Source organism: Aythya ferina, assembly GCF_964211825.1.
Source record: "Aythya ferina genome assembly, chromosome: 1".
Taxonomy (NCBI): Eukaryota; Metazoa; Chordata; class Aves; order Anseriformes; family Anatidae; genus Aythya; species Aythya ferina.
In genome coordinates, this window is record NC_140296.1 from 164,169,473 (window position 1) to 164,190,318 (window position 20,846).

At 53.8% G+C, this 20,846-nt stretch overlaps 2 protein-coding genes across 3 annotated transcripts; both read right to left on the bottom strand.

The window, feature by feature from the left end:
* Positions 1 to 75: 75 nt before the first annotated feature.
* On the bottom strand, positions 76 to 6,646 carry WBP2NL (WBP2 N-terminal like). The gene is made up of 8 exons (XM_084523402.1): positions 6,540 to 6,646; positions 5,566 to 5,674; positions 4,912 to 5,047; positions 4,364 to 4,456; positions 3,357 to 3,638; positions 2,987 to 3,115; positions 2,549 to 2,625; positions 76 to 2,039 (listed from the first exon to the last, which is right to left on the bottom strand). The coding sequence occupies exons 1-8, from the start codon at positions 6,596 to 6,598 to the stop codon at positions 1,992 to 1,994; spliced, it is 933 nt and encodes a 310-aa protein (XP_084379528.1). The 5' UTR covers positions 6,599 to 6,646; the 3' UTR covers positions 76 to 1,991.
* A 3,091-nt stretch (positions 6,647 to 9,737) lies between these two features.
* On the bottom strand, positions 9,738 to 19,979 carry SEPTIN3 (septin 3). 2 transcript variants are annotated; one of them, XM_084523477.1, is made up of 10 exons: positions 19,741 to 19,979; positions 15,984 to 16,175; positions 15,634 to 15,762; positions 15,020 to 15,101; positions 14,305 to 14,442; positions 13,862 to 13,979; positions 13,341 to 13,436; positions 11,715 to 11,811; positions 11,371 to 11,422; positions 9,738 to 10,137 (listed from the first exon to the last, which is right to left on the bottom strand). In XM_084523477.1, exons 1-10 carry the CDS (start codon positions 19,748 to 19,750, stop codon positions 10,002 to 10,004), a joined length of 1,050 nt encoding a protein of 349 aa, XP_084379603.1. In that variant the 5' UTR covers positions 19,751 to 19,979; the 3' UTR covers positions 9,738 to 10,001. The 2 variants fall into 2 exon arrangements, with proteins under 2 accessions (XP_084379603.1, XP_084379602.1); XM_084523476.1 differs by having other exon boundaries at positions 11,715 to 11,814.
* Between the last annotated feature and the right edge of the window lie 867 nt (positions 19,980 to 20,846).

Below are 20,846 nucleotides of genomic sequence, written 5' to 3' on the forward strand. Positions count from 1 at the left end.
TTGTTCCAGGCCTCTGTGCAACAGGCAGGCACGATGAAGGTCGACGCAACACACACACACCACTGAGCAGGCAGCTCAAGGTATCAACACTTCTGTATTAAAGTGCAATTCAAAAGTTACAAACTTTTTTTTGTTTTCTTTTAAATACAGAGTCATTAGAACATCTCTAAAGTTGTTGTTAGATAAGGAAATTTACTTCCCCCCCATGCAGGGCTGCTTTAGGAATTCAAACAGAGAAGTCACACAAGCCTGACTCACAGGAGAGCCCTGGCACCCAGGTAAAGAGGGAAAACGCCCCTTCCCCTTCACTGTGAAGGTAGGAAGGCTGCAGGAAAGAAGTACAGTCACCCCATACGTAAAGATCACGAGGGTCTCCACCAGACTAGAGAGGTTCCCGTCGGAGCAGGTTTAATGGCACTGTGCCCTACGGAAGGAAGAAAGGTTGTGACAGAGCAGCCACATCCCCTGCGAGAGCCGAGCGTCAGTAACACCACACCAGAGGCCGCAGTTCCCAGCGGAGCGGGCACCGCACCCCTGAGCAACCAGGTTCCAGTCCTGCAGCACTGCCCTTGATGCTGCGTGGACGCGGGCACGCCTGTCTTGGCTGTAACAGCCCGAGGAAGAGACAAAGGCCGCTCGCTTCTCCCCAGCTGGGTGGCACAGGCTTGCTCAGCAGAGGGAGCCAGGGCTGCAGGACCTGTCTCCTGACAAGGCCAGTGCCAGGTTGTCTTCCTAACGTAACAGATTTGGCTCCAAGGCAAGCAGCCTCCTGCTCAGCTCGACTCCATGAGGCGTGAAGAAAGCTCTGTGACACGGGATCGCTGCGGAGATATGGGACCTGCTTCTGGGAGAGCGAACAGAAGGAAGACTGCAGAAGGATTTGCACGCCTGCCGATCTCGGCCCGCTGCTCTGTGGCACACCTTTGTTTGCTTTTCTCTTCAACGTCTAAAAGGCAGGCTGATTTTATGGAGTCACTGTGTTTCCAGTTACACTTCTCACAGCTCCTCTGCCATCAGCATCTGAAAACTGACTGCGCGCAGCCTGGCTTCGCTGCGTATCACAGACCTGCCAGCAAACACACTGTGTCTTCAGCGATCAGTCAGTACAAAGAAGTGTCTCACACCTGAGGAGGTGACATCAGGCAGTGCTGGCTCTCCACAGACAGCAGTGAGTGCAGCGCCTCACCTCCACTTACTGCCCTATTTTGTAAGGATTTAGGTTAAACGGGAAAGGAGATGGTGAAAAGCTAGCAGAGGATCTGCTGCTTCCAAAGCAGCTGTGTCTGTGCCCAGAAACTCCTCTTGCTATCAGCAGTGCATTAGGATGTTCCATCCCAGAGCTTGTGCCGAGCTGATGGGTTTGGCCTCACCACACTGGGGCCCATCCTCTTACACCAAATGCTTCAGTGTCTCTCAGGACGTGTTTCAGGATCGGGATGGTCTCAGGATCACCCCGTGACTGTTAGTCCAGGACACAAAAAGTGCTCCCAGCATGACACAGGATTTCCAGAGTCCCATCTCACGCTGAGCTGTGCCACGGTATAAGGAAAGTTAACACCTTTCTGGGCTACCCAAGAGTCTATGTGAGAAACTTCATGGCTTTCTACACTTTTCTTCTTTGGTGGTGCTTCAGAAGAAGTTAAAAGTTTGGCATTCCATGTAGTTTTACTCCAAAATGCCAGAGCCTTCGTATTTTACTCTCAGTGATGTGGTCTACTGGTTTTAAAAGTCCATCTCTCTCCTCATGCCAAAGGCAGAGCAAAAGGTTAGTGCTTCAACCCCGTGAGATAAAGCAAAGAAGCAGGAAAGTGCTGTCGTTCTGCCTTGTATTGCCACCGACTTAATGTTTAGGAGGGCAGGCGCCCAGCTGCCCAGCACTACTTACACTGTATTTACACAAAGAGACCTAGAGACGCGCTAACCGATGGGTAGGAACAGCCAAGTTGTCTGCAGGGAGAGAGAGCGTGGGAGGCCGGCTGCAGTTCCCCGTGTTAGTTGTTCTTCTTGTCCTCAGGAGGCGCGTAAGGAGGTGGCTGATCCTGGAAGGAGGTACAGCAGAGTCAACACCCCTGCTTTGCTTTATGAAGGGCTCATATTTATGCAGCCGAGGGCACAGGCAGACCAGCTGTCACCCACCACACGCAGGCTACAGCCCACCTACCGGCTGCCACTGCCTGCACCGTGACAGCCCAGGGAAAAGCATGCAATAAAACCCAAATACTCGCATCCTTACGTGACCCGCTCATCTTTCTCTCCCCTCACTCTCACCCAGTACAGAAGCAGGGCGCTCTGTATTCTCTGGGCACGTGCAAGTCTTTTGTACGTTTAAGAGTGAGATGAATACTGAGATTCGGCTGGATTAATCTTAAAGCCCTCCTCTTTCTTTCTTGATCAAGGACTGGCGCTATCATCCACGCCTCCTCCCAGGAGGGTGCACGCTTTCTGTGCATTTTCAAAACGAAGGCACTCCAGGCTTTACTAGGAAAGCAAACTCCTGGCTGTATTGGTGACGGAAGAGGGAGCGGGCACACACAGGCACAGCGCTTACCATGGGCATGTAGACACTGTGTGGGTTGGCAGGGTTGTAGTACGCACTGGAAGCAGCTTCCATGGCCTTACTGTTACCTAGGAAGGGAAGAAAAGGAGCAAGCTTAGGGCATGCCCATCTCACCTGCCTTATGCAGCCCCCCCAGCCCTCTCGCCCAGCTGCAGCTCATCTGAGGAGTGGACAAACACCCCAAGAGCCAGCAGCAACCACAGCAAGCTGACTGAATTCAGAGCAATTCAGGAAGGCTGCAAACTGGCTGGTGCTGACCACGAGCTGCACAGTGCGGAACTGAGTGCCTTGCCAGCCCCCGTTATCTCAAATAACAGATCAAGATGACTTCAAGCTCCTGCAGCAACAGCTTCCCCACGCCAGCCATGCCCCCAGTGCCACCCACAACCCAAACCCCGAAGCACCCTGCTGCACCCCCGCCCTATTTACCTGGCATCCCCGGGGCCGCCCAGGCTGCGGGAGGAGGTGGGGCTGAGGGTCCTGCAGGAGATGGCCCAGAGTAGGGGGGAGGAGGTGCCACATACGGGGGGTTCATGCTGGGGAGTGGTGGGTAAATACCTGCAAAGAGAGGACACCAGATGGGTGCTGTAGACTGGGGCAAGGGTAGAGGCAGAGAGCAAGCTCCCAGGCCCAGCAGCAAGCAGAGACACACGGCTGTGATCCAGAACACACGACAGATTTTTATAAGGACAAGAATCCTCGACGGAGACAAAGCTACAGCAACCCTCACCGCTGCAGCAACACTTCCCTACAGCTAGCAGCAGAGCGCCCGCCGCTCCTCATCACGCGGCTTCCGTACCTGGAGTCTGGGCGTACGGATACCCCATGGGCTGCGGCGCAGGTCCGTAGGCGTTCGCCGGAGGTGGTGCATAAGGGTACGGGCCATTTGGGGCTGGAGGAGGAGCGTAGCCCCCTGGAGCAGGTGTGTAACCCCCTGGTGCAGGTGCGTAGCCCCCAGGAGCAGGCGCGTAGCCACCCGGAGCAGGAGCGTAGCCCCCTGGAGCAGGCGGGGCGGGTGCATACCCCCCGGGCACAGGCGTGTATCCATAGCCAGGGGTCTGGAGAGGAACTCCGCTGGAAGCTACGGGGCAGACATTTAGTGAGCCAGATGTCCTTTTGTTATAACTGAATGCATAGAATAAAGAGGAAAAGGTCCTGTTCATGCAGCCCCATTTCCTGTCATCTACGTTTTATGGATGCTGAGTGCACGGTCCTGGCGCAGTACTGGGTTTGGAAAGCATTTAGATGCGGTCTCCTCACTGCAAGCTCACAGGGAGCTAAAGGAAACCAGCTGCAAAACCACCAGCTATCAGCCAACAGCTCACGCACAGAGCTCTCACAGCTGGAAGAAAGGGCTGTTCTAAATCAGGGTCAGTAAAGTGTGTTTTTTTATATATATATTTCATATCAGAACAGAATGTACATTTTCCTTTTGAAAGCTTTAAATAGAAGTTAATATTATTATTTTAAAATGTATTTTACCCTTCTCCAAATGTGGAGATGTTAATTTGCCCCATTTCACTGAGATTCATTTCAATGATTAGAGAACTGGGTTGTCGTTAGGTACATGGATGTACCTAACGTATGCCTCCCCAGAAGCACAGATTCCAGAATATCACTTAGAAAAGTATTAATACAAAATAAAGAAAAAGGATTGGAAGGAAAAACAAAAGGTCTCCTGGAAAACAAAAAATATATTGTTATGGAAGATGTATAGGGTGCCCCCCAACCCACAAACTTCAAAGAGCACCATTCTTTAACCAGCTCAGCCAACTGTGGGGGAACTGCAGCCTGAAGATCCCTTACCACTAGAGGCAGCTTTGAACATCAGCTGTCCAAATTCAATGGCTCCTCCGCTGTTGAAAGTCAATTTAAATGTTCCCTGTCCTTCCCAGCCACCTAGGAGAGAGAATTGGAATTGTAAGAGACTATTAACCTCCTCAGTACCCGTCAAGACAGCAGAACAGTTTAGCGAAAACAATTAGCAAAAAAGTGGCTGCTAATTCTATCAACATCGGTGGCTGGCGACTTGGTCTCTTGCCCAGCCTTCCAGGTCAAGGACGGGAAAACAAGCACGAGCAGAAACCAAGTAAACATGATATGCAGAGCGAGAAGAAAGCTACAGGATTAAATAAAAGCCATCCTGCAAAAGTCAGTTACCAGCTTTGGGGGCAGGCAATAACACTGAAAAGTCAGCAGACCTGAGTTACCTTAGTGTGGACAAGCAAACTACGCTGCCATAGCTACACTGTCCACCTGTCCCTGTGCACGTGAGCACAATTCAGTGGTCAGCAGAAGAGAAAAAGACTTGTGACACTCAGGAAGATTTCAGTCTGCAGAGCACAGGCACGTACCTCCTGGCTCAGCGTGGATCTGTCCTTTGATGTAATTGGCAGAGAAAACAGGCTGCTCAACAGAGCACTCCTTCACCAAATAAAATGGCATCATGAAGGACAGCATAGGATCCTTGCCCTTTGACACAAAGATCATCTGCAAGACAGGAAGGAACACTTCTGAGTTAGTTAATCAGATATAATGTGGTTGTGGAGTTCTGGTTGTGGTAGCATCCAAGAGGATAATTTACCCCCTGTGTATGTGTTGTGTTGTTTCACAGCCTTCGTGAGATGGAATCCCAAACGGATCTGACAGCATGACTAACTCACCTGAAGAATGCATGTTCCAAAATAGCATACTGCTTAAGACATACACAGGCATTTACAGTTCTATTTTTCCATGTTTTAAGGATCAGCTATGACAGTTTTCAAAGAGAGTAATGCCTCCTGATGTATGTAACATATTCTCCACATAGTGATTTCCAGGTGTGTACGTTCCTTTGGACACATCCAGGACTGTGACACAGGCAAGCACTGTCCTGTTTCCACCAGCCTTCCTCCTGCCTAGCACCCCCCGTGGTTCCCCTCATAACAAAAATCACTCCTGTTACCAGCTACGTTTCTTGTCTACAAGTTCCCTGGAGAACAGGGGAGCCCTGTTCACATCAGACTTACCCTGTAAGGGGTGAGATACAGCATCCCCTTCTTGGTGCCTTTGAAGGCTTCAGGCTTGCCCGTCACGTCACTGAAGGAGAGCTCCACATCTTTGCACTGCTTGAGCACACTGCAGGAGGAAATCGGACCAGTTGGAGAGACAGCCTCACTGGCAGCTCCTATCACGCAGTCCCTGAATGTTATCCCAAAATACTGGATCCTAAAGCAGGCCCTCCGGTTTTCCTTTGGACACACAGGGATGATTTACCCAGAGTGGAAGAATTCCTTCTCTTACTGTTGACAACCCCTGTCCTCCTCCACAAAGAGGAACTTTAAAAGATGGGAAGAGAAACCGCATCCAAAACCATCAGGCTGAAGGAGCTGCTCCCTCTGCTTGGCACGAGCCTGAGCCCAGAGATCAGGGCACAGAAAGGGGTGAGCTGCCTGAAACCATGGGCTTGAAATCAAGGCATGGACCCTCAACCTGCCACCTGCTAAGAAAAGTTCCAGAATAAACGGAACAGCCTTGGGTGTGACAAGCTTGTAGTGTTTGACAGCAGGAATATTGGAAGTATTTTTTGGTTCGGGAGTGTAAAGAAGAAAAAAAACAACAAACATGACTCAACACAAGCCAGAAGAGGCCGGATCTGAAGTGACTGCGCCATGGGCCTGCCCCAGGCACCCGAGCAGGGCAGGACGCTGCAATTAGCAGGGCCAGGGCACGGGGCGACACCCAGGAGCCCCGCGGTTTCACGAGGCGCGGCCATCGGGGCCGAGCAGCCGCGGCAGCGGGGGCGCACCCGGAAAACCCGGGCACCGGGGGGGGACCCGACACCGGGCCCGGCTCTAGCGAGGGGCGCAGGCCCCGACGAAGGGCGCCCGCTGGGACGCTCACCCGGCGCCTGCCCGCGGCGCAGAGCAGCAGGGCCCCGCCCGGCCGCGCCCCCGAGCCCCGGGACCTCCCCCCGGTCCCCCCGGTGCCCCCGTCCCCGCACCTCTCCCCGCCGGGCACGACGACGCCGCCCTCCTTGGAGTGGTTCCTGTTCAGCGCCATCTTGCCCCGCCGCCTCCGCCCCGTGACGTCACGGCCCCGCCCGCCGCGCCGGACGTCACAGCGGGACGGGGAGCGGGGCGGGGCCGGGGCTTTGGCTTCCTTTTATTTTTTCCTTTCTTCTTTTTTTTTATTTTTTTTATTTTTTCCTTTTTCTTCTTTTTTTTTTTATTTTTTTCCTTTTTTATTTTTTTTCATTTTTATTTTTTTCCTTTTTTCATTTTTTTCCTTTTTTATTTTTTCCTTTTTTTTCCTTTTTCCCTTTTTTCTTTTTTCATTTTTTATTTTTTTCCTTTCTTATTTTTCTTTTTTTTTTCCTTTTTATTTTTTCTGTTTTCCTTTTTTCCTTTTTTTTTCCTTTTTTATTTTTTCCTTTTTTTTTCTTTCTTCCCCTTTTTCCTCTTTTTTTTCTTTTTTCTTTTTTTCCTCTTTTTTATTTTTTTCTTTTTTTTCCTTTTTCTCTCTTTTTTAATTTTTTTCCTTCTTTTTTTCTTTTTCCTTTTTTTTTCATTTTTCTCCTTTTTTATGGACGACCCCCATCCCCAAGGACACCTCCCGGGCTTAACGGGGCCCCTGCCCCTTCTTGCCCCCCTCAGCACAGCACCATCACACGCCAGGAGCATTCATTTGTAGGGTTGGGGTCACCCGTTTATGCATCCTTTATAAACAGCCCACCGCAGAATTACAGAGCAGAGCTTAAACCCCCCCTGGTCACAAGCACACCCCAAAAATCCCAAACACATGGGGCAAGCCACACTGCCTTGTCCCTGCAGCTCAAGGTACGAGCGAGGGAAACTCGTACCAGCAGTGCCAGCTCCATGCCACGGCCCCGGCTGCACCCAGCGTCACCGAGGTGGCCATACCGGTGGCGCATAGCACCGGCAGTGCCTGCCACAGGCAGGGTGACACAGCCCGGTGGTGGCACGGTCCCCATGAGGCAGTGGCATGGCCACCGAGGGCCTGTGTGAACGAGCACCTCCACCCCATGGAGCGTGGCGGGGTGTCCGGGCGGGGGCTTTCCCGTTGCACTGGGTTTAACGTGTCGCATGGAGGCTGGCGAGGCTGAGGAGATGTTCCTGGTGGCCTCGTGGAGTGGCCTCCTGGTGGGACGAGCTGGGAGGAGGCTCCTGCGCCACGCTGGGCAATGGGGCTGGCAGGACGGCTGGCAGCGTGACTGGGGGGCTTCTGCAAGGCCCGTGTGGTGGTGGTGGGCAGCCCTGAGGAGGCTTCGATCCCGGCGGGGCCTCGGAGGGCTGGTGTGGATGGGGTGGTGGGTGTGAGGTTGTATGGAGCACTGGGAGCCATGAACATGGGTGGTGAGGGGAGTGAGAAGGGCTGGGAGGGCCTGCATGTCCTGGCGGTGCTGAGAATGGCTGATCTGTGTGGATGGGTGGGAGCGAGATGGAAGAGCACCAGAGAAAGCCACAAGGTGGACACAAGCTCTTAGAGGGTTCTGCTGAGGCTTGGAGCACCCTCGTCCCAGTCCTGGCCCCAAACAGCTCCACCCGCAAACCTCGGGCTTTGCTTGAGTCACCCCTGCTGTCCCCTCACAGGGACCCCTTCCCTCTGCACCAGCCTCTCCATTCCCCCATCCCGACCCACAGCTCTGCCACCCCACACCCAGACCTTCTGCATGCGCATTGCCAATGCCACCAGCTGTTCTTCTGGAGGGGACAGCCCCTGGCAGCTGTGTGACATCGGCCAGGTGACAGGCAGGCTGCCACACTCAGATGTCCCCTGCTCCTCCCTTCTGCCCAGGCAGCCCTGGTGCCCTCGGCCTGGCTGGGGACATGCAGAGAAGAGCTGGCCACCGGCAGGCGTGAGCATTTAGCCTTCAGGAAAGCCGTGCCTCTGCTCCTGGGTCTCTGCCTTCCCTCCCTGCCTCCTCCAAGGGAGGGTAAAGCAGCACCAATGTGACACAACAGCGCATTGATAAGGAGGAGGTGTGAGAGCTGGGGGAGATGGAGAGGAAGGAAAGGGCCTGGGGAAGAGGAAGGTTTGTGAGGAAATGAAGGAGAGATAGAAAGGGGAGAGAGCAGAGAAAGTGGGAAGGGAGGAAGGGAAGAAGGAAAGGAGGAAGGGAGGGAGGGAAGAAGGGAGGGAGGGAGGGAGGGAAGAAGGGAGGGAGGGAGGGTGGGAGGGAGGGAGGGAGGGAGGGAGGGAGGAAGGAAGGAAGGAAGGAAGGAAGGAAGGAAGGAAGGAAGGAAGGAAGGAAGGAAGGAAGGAAGGAAGGAAGGAAGGAAGGAAGGAAGGAAGGAGAAGAGAAAGAGAAAGAGAAAGAGAAAGAGAAAGAGAAAGAGAAAGAGAAAGAGAAAGAGAAAGAGAAAGAGAAAGAGAAAGAGAGAAAGAGAAAGAGAAAGAGAAAGAGAAAGAAAGAGAAAGAGAAAGAGAAAGAGAAAGAGAAAGAGAAAGAGAAAGAGAAAGAGAAAGAAAGAAAAAGAAAGAGAGAGAGAAAGAGAGAGAGAAAGAAAAAAGAAAGGGAATGAAAGGAAGGGGTAAAGGGGTATGGGAATGAGGACAAAAATAAAGGAGGACAGGGAAGCCAGGAGAAGAGTAGGAGGGCTGGGGAGTAGCACCGGGCTGAGACTGCTGGAGTAGCCAGCACAGATGTGAGGAGAAAGTATTTCTTGTGTTCCTACCACCAGTGGAGACCAAGGGAGACATCCTGATGTTCTTTTACTCTTTACTTTTGGAAAATACGGCTCTTTCCCCCAAGTACTTTGATGCTTTTCAGGTAGCTGCTACGGCCCAAAATCTAATTCTGCATCTTCTCCCCCCACTCACTTCCCCCGCACCACAAAACACATCAGTCTGTCACTTCTCCCATCTATCCACTTCCAACTTGCCATTTCCCTTTGGGAAGCCACAGCAAGAAAGGGGGATAAAATGCTGGGCCACCGTCCTGTCTGAGCAGTCAGCTGTCTTCCCACTCGCCAAGGACCTGGGAGAAAGCCATCATGTGGAGATAGCACGTGCTCCAACTCCACCGTCTCTCCTGGAGTCTCTCCTTGCCATATCTCCAAGAGATAAAAAACTGGACCCCTGCATGCCCCACACCTCCCACCTCCAAAGCCCTCTCACCCCCATAAATCATTCCCCTCTTCCTATTTCCCCCAGACAAGACACACAGCTGAGACACAGAAACAAGAGAAAGGAAGATGATGGACAGTCAGCTGTGGAAAAAAAACAAACCAAGAATGAGGACAGTCTGGGAAGGACGGAGGAGATGCCTTTGGTCCCCTTCCGGCACACAGTTAGGTGCAGGCACACACACTCACACGCACACAACCCTCTCGCACACAGAGGATGCTCCACATGCTTCAGAGACAGGCCCACGGTAGAGCCAAGGGTAACAGGGGTGGGTTTTCGTATCCAGAGACATGATGTGACAGCGGAGAGGGGTCATTCACAGATTACTTTCGTGGTTTTCCTCTGTCTCAGTGGTCATGGGGGGAAGCCCTCCGTTGTCATTCAGCCGCTTGGCCCTGTAGGTCTCGTAGTGGATGTTGTGGGTCACTTCTTTCAGGTCCTGAAGGTGGGTCCTGCCCATGACAAAATGAAGGTGGGGTTGGGAAGAGGATATGATAATCAACATCAGCACTGTCAGTGTTAGTTTTCTGATGTTCATTTTATTCCCTGAGATAAAGGGAAGATTTCTGCAGTCTGTCTGGTTAATGAATATACCCTCTTTCTGTACAGGTGCCGTAATGCAGCGGAGAGCTGAAGCACCAGAATTCAGGAGGGCATGAGCACAGGATGCAGGATATGGGCTGAAATCCCTGGCTGTGCTTGCCTTGTCCCTCTCAGACCTGTGGGACAGGCAGCCTGGTGTGTGAGAGCAGACAGAGCTTAACTCAGCTCACATCCCACTTCCAGCAGTGGTGAGACAAAGAAGCACCAGTATCAGGTCCACCAGTGACTACAACCTGCAGAACACTGCTGTGGGCAATAGTCCATGGAAAACTCATGGTCCTGGGTTGTCTTATGTTTTGTGATCATCGCTTGTCAGAATGCTTTTACTGGAAGACTCAAGGAAAGCACGTCTGCTGTGGATGGTACCATGGTACAAAAAGAGGGCAGTATGGTGATGTCAAAGCACTGTACCTGGTGAAATGTCTCAATACTCTGGCTTTACTCTGTCTCAGGACTCTGGCTTTAGTGTGTTTCCCTTCTTTTCTTTGTTTTTTTTGGTGCTGTTTAAAATCTTAGGGTGTTGGTAGGGAACAGAGGTGACCCTGGATCTTTGCAGGTCTTCTACAGAATCTGAGGCAGATATTATTTGTGCTGAGACAGCTTCATGAAACATGTTGAAATAGGACAAGACAATGACAGCTGAATGAAATAAGGAGCTTTTCACTTCCAGGTCATATGTTCCAACCCCTCCCTTGGCCTGATAGGACACATGGTCTAGGATGGGGTAGTGGCCTTTTTATCACAGACTCCAGTGCAGAGCTATGTCAGCATCAACTAGAAGCTTTTGAAACCTAATATCCTTACTGGGGTACGGGGGAAGTGCTATTACTCTGGTTTTCTTAAGTCATCAGGATCATACATGAAAACTAGCACCTGCTTGACACAGTGGTCAAGAGAGGCACTAGAGCATCCCCTTAACTTACCCAACTACCCCTTAATTCAACCCAACCCTACCCCAAAGAAGCTTTTACTGCCTGAAATGTGCTTTATCTTCCCTTCCATAGGGGTGATTTCACTCTAAGAGGGTCTCAGGAAGATTCTCTTCTCACCAAGACCAAGCTTGTGCATGACCATGGCCTTACCTGATGACAAAATCTCGAAGGAGGGCAAATTCACAGTGAGTGAGGTTTTCCACTGAAAAGAAAGCAAACAAGTGTTATATTGCCATTTTCAGCAACCCTTTTGTGGTTACAGAGCACGGCAAGGTCACTGCCGTGGGGCATGCTTCAGGTGGGCTGAGCCTGTGTTCTTCCGAAAGGATGTCAGTTGTGCAAACACCTGACAGCAGAGCTATCCAAAAATTCTCCTCTTTTCAAAAAAACACAAAGGCACAGGAAGGTAATCATGGGACATTTTATCAGGACCATAGTCTATTACTGGGGCCTGCAGAGGTACTTTCATCTCCCAGAAACAAGATTTTCCTTACCTTCAATGATTCCCCAAGGTGTTTTCCTGCCCAGGACTCTTTTTCCATTCACTTGGTACTCCTTGTCACTGCCCACTACTGCAAAGGGCATGCTTTCCTGCTGGGGAGAGACACGTGGAGAGACCTATCAAACCCATTCCAGAGAGCAGCACCATCACTGTTCCCCCTCCACCTCCCTCAGAAAACAGAAAGCACCTGTCTGCAAAGCACAGGGTGCAGGAGACCCTATTATCTGTAAGGCTGTGCAGATATTCATGGATTTATCTGCTTTGTAGATGTCCCTGGGCCTGGGAAGGGATTGCAATTACCACAGGAATGAAGATTTAAAGGAAACCTGTTTCTTATGAGACTACCAAACCTAGGGTAATGAGGCTGAAGTGCAGAAGGAAACGTGGTGCCCTCCTCACAAACAAACAGTTTGGAGAAGCAGCAAAACCCATCTGGTCTTCCCCAGAGTGTGTGATGCGTTGCCAAATGGGAAATGATTAATTAAGCTGGGGGAGGTGGGAATTTCTGCTGGGGTTGTGACAGCTAGGGGAGTAGAAAGGGCAAGTGCCAGGCTGCAAGGCAGTAACTCCTGGAATTTCTTGAGGACTGCCACCGAAGACATCTTATTTCCATTAATAGCCTCGCCACAAAAAACGGTGAGTGGGATAACTAAATGCGCTAGCATCACAAAGCCAGGAGGAGCTGTCAGTACAGAGGGAGATGGATGTAAGTTTGCGGCACAAAGAGCAGCATTTAGGGAATAGCACCAAGAATTTCTGCTATGACTTCTGAGCTTATGCACAAGCAAAGAGACTGAAGGAGGGGAAGGACCCCATGCGCCAGCCAGTCACAAGATGACCACGAGTCACCAGCGTGATGCGATTGTTTAGAGAGGATGTGGACCAGTTCAGACCTCGAAAGAGACAGGGAAGCATTGGGTACCTGCACCAGTGTTAGAAAATCAAATTGAACCGGAGCAGGCACAGAAAACAGCGACTAGGCGCACAGACTGCTGAGGAATGGGAAGCTCAGTCAAAGTTTATCTCATTTAGCTGACCAGAAGGCCAGCAGAGGATAAGCCTGTTCTCTGCAAATGAGTGGTGCATGGGGCCACTAGGCAGAAGTGCTCAAGTCAACATTGGGACAAGAACATGGACATAGTCTTAGGTACAGCTTGGCCATGAACAAACACAGGCTGGAAATTAGATGGTTTTTAACTCTCTGAGGCGGGAGGGATGGGACAGGCCTTCCCACAGGGGCTGGCAGGGCAGAGCACCAGACTGATTCTCAAGTAGAGTCTGGTCAGTGGATGTGAGGGCTCACGGGGTGGTTGTTTGGGACAGAGGCTGGACACCAACTGCACATCTGGCCCATTTGGTCCTTAACAGAGGCCAAACAGAGCATTCAGTAAGAGGAAGAGAGATGCAGGCCTTCCTCGCTCAGCCTTCACAGCACCCTGTGACAATGACAGGGACAAATGAAGCTAGGAAGGATGAACGACCATCCCTTATGTCCACTGCATCTTTCATGTGGGGACCATGTAGCACCTAAAACCTTCCAGTGACACATGCTTTACACTCATTAAATCTGACCAGCCCTCATCCCCCCCTTCCCCTCCCACAGTAAAACGTATCCTACCCTGATCTTGTCGTTCTCTGTTTTATCCTCCAAGTCCTCATCAAATTCTTTCTGGGGGTAAAACTCGATTCCGTTTACTTCGAGCTCTTTGCGCACCTGGGCAGAGAGACATTTTGGAGCACAAGTACCACAAGCTTGAGGGTAGATGTGTCTGGGAGACCCTTCCAGCAGGGAAAGGGTGGAGGGGTTGTCCCCAGGGAAGTGTGCAGCAATGTGAGGACACATGGCAGCAGTGACAAGTCATCCTTCCCCAGCCCTGCTTACTTGTCTGGCTCTGCAGATCCCGTGACAGAGCTTATGATGGGCTGTCATGGGGATATCCCCCTGAACAAGTGCCCTCAGAGCCATGGGCAGCTGTATTTTCAGGACAGTGGCAGGGCTTACACACCATCCCCATGCTGTACTCTGTGGGACTGTGTCCCTGGGGGCTGTGCTGCAGTCCAGCAGGAAGGATACAGCTCGTGTCTCCCATCTCCCAGCCGTGGCAGGGAGGGACCCCACGCAGGAGCGGAGATACTCACTCTCTGTTTGAATTCGATCTTCTCCTCCAGGGTCATGGTGTCAGCCTTGGCGATAACCGGGATGATGTTCACTACCTTGCTGAGGTGCTTCATGAACTCCAGGTCCAGAGGCCGCAGGCTGCAGCCCAAGAAGGAACAGCATGAAGGTGTCACTTCTACCATCCTCACCCTTCATCCTGGTGCCTCTCCCAGCATCGGGGCATCAGCAAAACCTCCCTTGCACATAACCCTCTTGCTGCCACTGTGATTGCTTCTCCTTCTTCCCATCCATCCTCCCAAAAAACACAGTGGTGTTTCTCCTGCCTTTCTTATCCCAGGCTCCTTTAAGCTCTGCAGCAGCCTAAATTAAGCTCTGTGGGCAGGCTGTGAGGCTGAGACAGAGCGGTGCAGGGCATATGCCTGCCACAGAGGGGGTGAGGAAGGACAAGGGACTTTGTACGTACGAGTGGCCTGTGGGGGAGATGAAGTAGAGGCAGCAGTGCACTCGTGTGTCTGGAATTCGCTTCTTCCTTGCGATATTCACTTCCTCTTTCAGAAATTTTTCGTATTGCTCGTTGATGTATTTCTCGATAGGCTCCCAGCTGTTAAGGTGGGAGAGAGAGATGAAAAGACAGGTACAAATCTCCTCATGTTCCTGCCTACAGCGTTCCCTGCTCTGACTGCAGCAAAGCAAGCTCTGGCATAAAATATATGCACCAAGAGCACCTCAACATCAGCAGAGAGGTTTAAGACTTTCTCTGACTGTGATGAGGGGCTTTTGTGGACCACAGTGGAATTCAGCAGTTAAATCAGTGGAGGGAGGAAGGAAAGACCTGTTGGTGCTGTGGTGGGAGGCTGCTGAAGGTTGCTCTTTGGGATAAATCTGGGAAAAAAATGGATTGGCTGAGTTGGGGCAGAACAGCTTAACTTTCAGCTATATGTGGAAGTTGGGGGAACTCATCCTGGGAAGGGGATTAAGTTTTTTTGCCTGGTTTTCTGGCAGTGATTTGGATCATGCACATAAGCTTACAATTGCACATCCCCATTATTGACCCCCTCCCCAAGCACAACAGAATCCCAGCCACGTTCCAGGCCAAGCAGGTGAGCATCACTCCAGGTATCAACTTGACTGCAGCCCTTTACTGGGGTTGCAAGGTCCTGTAACTGGGTACAGCTCACCAGTTCTCATTGTTGATCTGGTCTCCAAATCCTGGGGTGTCGATCACTGTCAGCTTCATTTTGACACCACCTTCTTCAATAACTGGGGAAGAAATTGCAAACAATCATAAACTTCCCTGGGAGCCTGCTCCAGCATGAAACACGTCTCTGTGCCCTACAGGAACAAGAGCTCTCTGCCCTTATCTTTGCCCACCAAGTAAGACTAGGCCAGGCTGTGTCATGGCTCAGCAGTTGTGACCCCACATGAGCTCCTGACTCCCAATTTTGGTACCCCCTGCACAAAAGCTACCTTACACAGAGCAGTGAATGTCTGCAGGTGGGAATGACTTATCACAAGGTTAATCCACACATGCAGACTAAAGTCTTGGCAGGGGAAATATCTGTAGCACTTTTTCTACCTCTTCCTTTTGGCTATGGCATCAGTGGCATGCATCCCTGGTTAAGAAAAGCCTCGGCCGGGTCTGAGGTCACCTAAAACTGGCATTTCTCCTTCAGCTTCCCGTGGAGAAAGGGCTGCCTTACAGCAACATACTGCTGGCACAGGGTACTGGGGTCTTCTGCTGGACCATGCTGAAGCATCAGCATGGCCTGCACCCCAGCAGCCTGGCTCTTACCGTGCCCAATGGCTTTGATCTCCACTGTCTTGGGGATCTTCTCCTCCCGGTTCCAGCCCGAAGATTTGCGGCTAACCTGGGATTTGAAGAGGGTGTTCACCAGCGTCGACTTTCCCAGCCCGCTCTGACCTGAGGATTGCAAAGAAAAAGCTCGTGGCTTATGCACTGACAGCAGGCCCTGGGGATGGAGCCAGGCAGGCAGGAGGAAGGGCTGTAGGCATCTCCTTGCCTTGTGCCAGCTGCCCTTTCCCCTAGAGCAAGCACCGGCCGCTCCCTCCTGCCCTCCCTTCCCGGCCTCACGGGAGAGCACCCAGCCATGGCTCCCAGCACCTCCACCGGTCTCTGCCTACCTACAACCATGATGTTGAAGTCGAAACCTGTCTTCATGGTCTTCTTGCGCATCTGCTCAATGATGGTGTCGATACCGATGTAGCCCAGCAAGTTGGCGTTAATGCCCATGGGTTTCATCGGCACGGCTGGTTTCTGTCGCGGCTCTGGGACGAGCTCAGACATGGCTGCTTCAGTTTTGCTCTCCACTGGTCCTGCACAGGGAGAGAGATTGAAAAAGCATCACTCAGGTATAACAGGGACCTCCCTGCTGCCCTGTCCCAGGGGTGGAGGTCAGCTTTGTGTGTCCTTTTCAAGGGCTGCCAAGCAGGATTGAATGGGAAGATTTTAGCAGTAAGGCTCTTCTTGGAGGAACATCCACCCGAGTTTCCTGCATACTCTTGTACCTCTCGGCCTAGATTTGATTTGATTTGCCTCCTGGTTCTCATCAGGATCGCTAGAGGCTTGCCCCTCCAACTTCAGCACAAAATTCGTAATGGAACAGACTTTCAAAAATTGTCATCTATCAAATTCTGGCATCGAAACAGAGTTTGGGAATTAATGTGGGGGCTTGCAAGCTTGGCCCCTGCCGGGAGAGGCTGCATGACTCTGTGCTGAGCTCCACAGAATAAGGCAAAGGTGGAAATGCAAAGCATGGCAACAACCTCCGTGCTTTTGTCCTTCCCACAGGCCGGTGGGTTGTGTCGTGCCCACCAAGAAGCTAATCAGCTGTGCCTTTCTCTCCTCCCTCCTGTCCTTGCTCCTTCCATGCAAAACAAACTGACAGAGAGAAAGTGCCTTCGGGCTTTCCAGCCGTTCCAACTCCTTTTTGGATGACAGCACACACAGCTCGGGGCGGGCTTCAGCCATTCATCTCCAGCTCTTGCCTCGTTAGCGAGCAGCTCCCACCCACCGCAGGAGGAACCCGAGGTGGGGAGAGGACAGGGCATGGGGGAGAGGCCGTAATTGTTGGGGACGGGGAGTGTGAGGGCTGGCTCTGGGAAGGAAGATGAAGGGGACGGGAACCAAGCACCCTTCGCATACGGCCCAGCTGCAAGCTGGAGCCTCTCCCACTCTAATTACTCAGCTCCCCCATTCTTTGTCTCATTAGATGCTTATTTTTCCAGGACAGAGACAGCATGTGTTTTTGCTTGCTAAGCACTCCTCTTATTCTGTATGCTGCTCCCATTCAAGTACCTCACACTAAATTACCCCTTTCCATTATTTTGGTGGTGCTTTTTCGCTCCTCTCAGCAGATCCCTCAGGCGACTGCCATTTGGCGAGGGACAGACACCTCCTGGGGAGGAAGACAACTCAGGGGTCACAGGGCTGGGGACACTGACAGCACCAGTCTGGGGTCCCAAAATCTTGGCCAGGTCAGGTCAGGGGCTGGGTAGAGGGCAGGGAGATTTTGTTCCTGGACAGGGTTAGCTGTGGGGGTGGCTGGTGAACCTGCCTGCCATATCAAAGTGTCTGTGCAGACACAAAGGGCTGCTCTACACAGGCGAAAAACACATTTTATATAAGCTTTTTGCTGTGTGGAAGGTGAACAGCCTGTGAACAGCCCTGAGGTAACGTCCTTAGGGTCGGGCCTTCGTGCCACCTCCATCTCACTGAGAGGCCTGCAGCAGGATGCCTTCCTGCCCTTCCCCACGGAGCAGGGGCTCTCCCAGCCATCACCACCCTCTTCTGCAGAAGCAAGCAGCACCCTCAGGGACCAGGGCAGAAGACGAAGCGCTGGCCAAGCCGGGCTGGCAGCTGGGAGCTCCTCACGCTGCCGGCGGAGGCAGCCCGCCCAGCCGAGTGCTTCTCAGCTGCAATCCGTTCCTACAGCCGTCACAGCCGGCCTGCACCCCCCTGCTGACACAGCCTCCCCCGAGGCTCCCCGTGTCTTTTTCCAGCTTTCTCAAAGCTGCTGCCAGCCAGGAAAGCCCATGGCTCTGGCGCAGCACAGAGGGCCCTGCCCCACTTGTCCTCTCCTGAGCTGCTCCGTGCCACCTGTACCAGGGACACAAGGACAGAGCTGGCAGCCAGCCTCAAGGCTCACCAAAAGGTTGATAACCCATCCCTCGATCTCTCTGCGCTGAGGAACAATTTGCCCAGAGCTGCCAGATGTTGCTAACCCTGCTGTGGACATGGCAACACTTGGCCATTTCTTGGCAGGCTTCGCTGCTGGAGCCAGGAGCTTGTTGTGGCCAAAGCAGGTATTTTGGAGTCAGGTCCCAGCAGCCTGAGCACCTATAAAAAACCCCAAGTGCAAGAAAAAAGACCTCCAGAGGTCTCCTTCTGTAGGGGATGTAAGGCTAGCACTGCTCGGAAGCCTCATTAAAGCTCTGACCGAATGGTCAAGAGGCAGCATTACGCACCCTGGGCACACCCCGCAGCCCCCTGGCTGCTCCCCGCGATGAACCCCTGACAGCCCACCGTGCTCGGTGCAGCTGATAATGAAAAGGGGGTTAACCAAGGTTAACCGCTCGCATCCGCTGCTGGCGCTCCCACCCGTTTCCCTGCTGCTTTGTTCTGCAGGCTGAGAGAAGCTGATTTAAGAGGGCGGCTGCTGGTGATCCCTCTGCTCCCGGGTGCTGCATGGAGAGGAGAGCCGCAGTGCCTGGGGCCGGGCAGGCAGGGATGGAGCAGCACCGGGTGCCCGGAGGGGTCCCAGCTGGCTCTGGCCTCCAGCATCCACCAATCCACCCCAAAACCTCTCCGGGAAGGCCGGTGCTGCTGCACCACATCCATCCGCCCCTGGCATCTGCAGCAGCTTGCTGGCGATGGAGGCAGCCCTGCGGGTCGGCCGCGGGCTCAGACTTCCATCCCCTGTGTCCTGGGGCAGGCCAGACCCCATAACCTAGATACAGTCTTATCCCCTCCCCCTGCCTTCCGTCCTTTGTCTGAGTGGCAAGAGGGAGGGAGGGCTGGAAGCAGCCGGCCAGCACCACGAATCCATCTCCCAGAGCATGGCGAGGCTGCTCAGCCCCCCTGTAACACATCCACGGCCTCGCTGCGCCTCTCCTCCCGTGCGGCACAAGGCCCTCCGGGGGCACCGACCCACCCGTGAGTCCTAATCCAGCCCCTGCCACCCGTGTGGCCCCAGCCCCGTGTCCCACTCCACCGCCTGAGCATCACCAGGCATTTTGAGCAGGGAAACTTATCCCAGCCGTGCCGTGCTGGCAGCGCCCTTCCTCCTCGGGCTCTGCCGGGGCCGCAGCGGTTCCACCTGGGGCAGCGTGTGCCGAAGCCTCTGGAGATGCAGGAGCTGGGGGTGAAGGGGCTGTACCCTCGGCAGCTGGCCTGGCCTGGGCTGCACCCCGAGGCCAGAGGATGCTGAGCACCCCAGGACCAGGGTGTCCATCCCTCCGGAGCTGCCTGTCCCCTGCCCGCCCGCTGCCTCCTGCGCAGATGCCCAGGGAGCAGCGCAGGGCGTCCCCACTGCCCCGGCAGCGGCTGCCTGTCAGTGGCAAGGGACAAGCCAGTGGCAGAGCGGCTCGTGGGCTTTCCCCAGCCCTGGACCAGCTGGGATTATATCTTTCTTTCAGAGCAGCCCCTGGCGACAGCTACTCCGCAGCAGCACCACAACCGCCACCCCTGCTCCTTCTCCTGCAATGCCAGCACCGAGAGACAAGAAGAAAACCCACAAAGCCGGCACCGATTTCCCCCTCTGCCCTTCAGAGCCATTCAGCCCCAGCAGCCGGAGCTCAGCGGCGTGCGGAGGCTGTGTGCACGAAAAGCCCGAGCGTCCCTCCGGCATCGCCCAGCCCTGCCGAGCCCGGAGCATCCTACCTTTGAACATGAAGCTCCCTTTGTCTGCGAGCGCTCTCCCAAGGGGGTGGGTTCCCCCCCACTTTCCTAGCCTGACGCTGGCGCAGCGCGGTGGGCTACGAAGCTCCGCTTTTACCTCTCTCTCTTTCTTCCCTGTCCTCTTCTCTCCCCCCCTCTCCTTTTTTCCCCTCCTTCTCCAGCGGCTATTTCAGCTGAGCGGGGATGCTGGTGCTGCTCCTGCTGCCACCGTCATGTGACCTGAATATTAAACATCGCTGCAAAATCTCCCCCCGCGCACCCTCCCCGGATCCAGCCCCAGCTTTGGGAACTGGGGGCCGCCACGGGTGGGCTCCCCGCACCCCGCAGGGACCCCCTCGGGTGCACAAGGTGCAGCCCCCCCCTCCCCATGACGCACTGGCTCTTCTTGCCCTCTGCCTCCCTGCTCCCCAGCGGCTGCAGAGCATCCCTGGATGCTGCCGTTGTTTACGGGGGGATATTTAACCCTTCCTGGCTGAGAAACCACTCAGCCCCACGGGTATTTTGGGGGGTTGCGGGGTGGCAAGGTCTCCAGGAGAGAGGGAATTTGGAAACGGTTTGTCAAGACCAATTTGCCCTTCAGCTCTGCTTGCGGAGGCGTGAGAAACCTCTCCTCCCCTGGCACCGTGACTGCTGGCTGCCGGCCCCGGGTGCAGAGGCACGGCCATGCCCTGCGCGTGTACCGCGGTGTGTGCGTGCGTGCGTGTGCACACGCGTGTGCGGGGAGCGGGGTGAGGTGCTGCCAGCTGTGTTTGGGGAGCCCCGAGGGTCACCTGGCTGCCCTCCTGCCCGGGCTGGCTGCTCCGGAGCGAGATGTCCCTTCCCTTCTCCAACAATCCCCACCGGGTGCCATGGCCACACCATGCTGGGGCACCAAACTTTCGCTGGTACATTGCCAGCTCTGAGACCTTGCTGGACAGACAGACACATTTCCCCTCCAGATACCACTCTCCCCCGGCTCCTCCACTCTTCCTCAGCACCATCGGGGAAGAGGGGACACCCCCGTGCCCCCCATCCTGCCCCACACCGAGCCCCCGGGTGCCCCCATCCCTCCCCGCAGCGCAGACCCACCGGTGCGTGGGTCCCCGGTG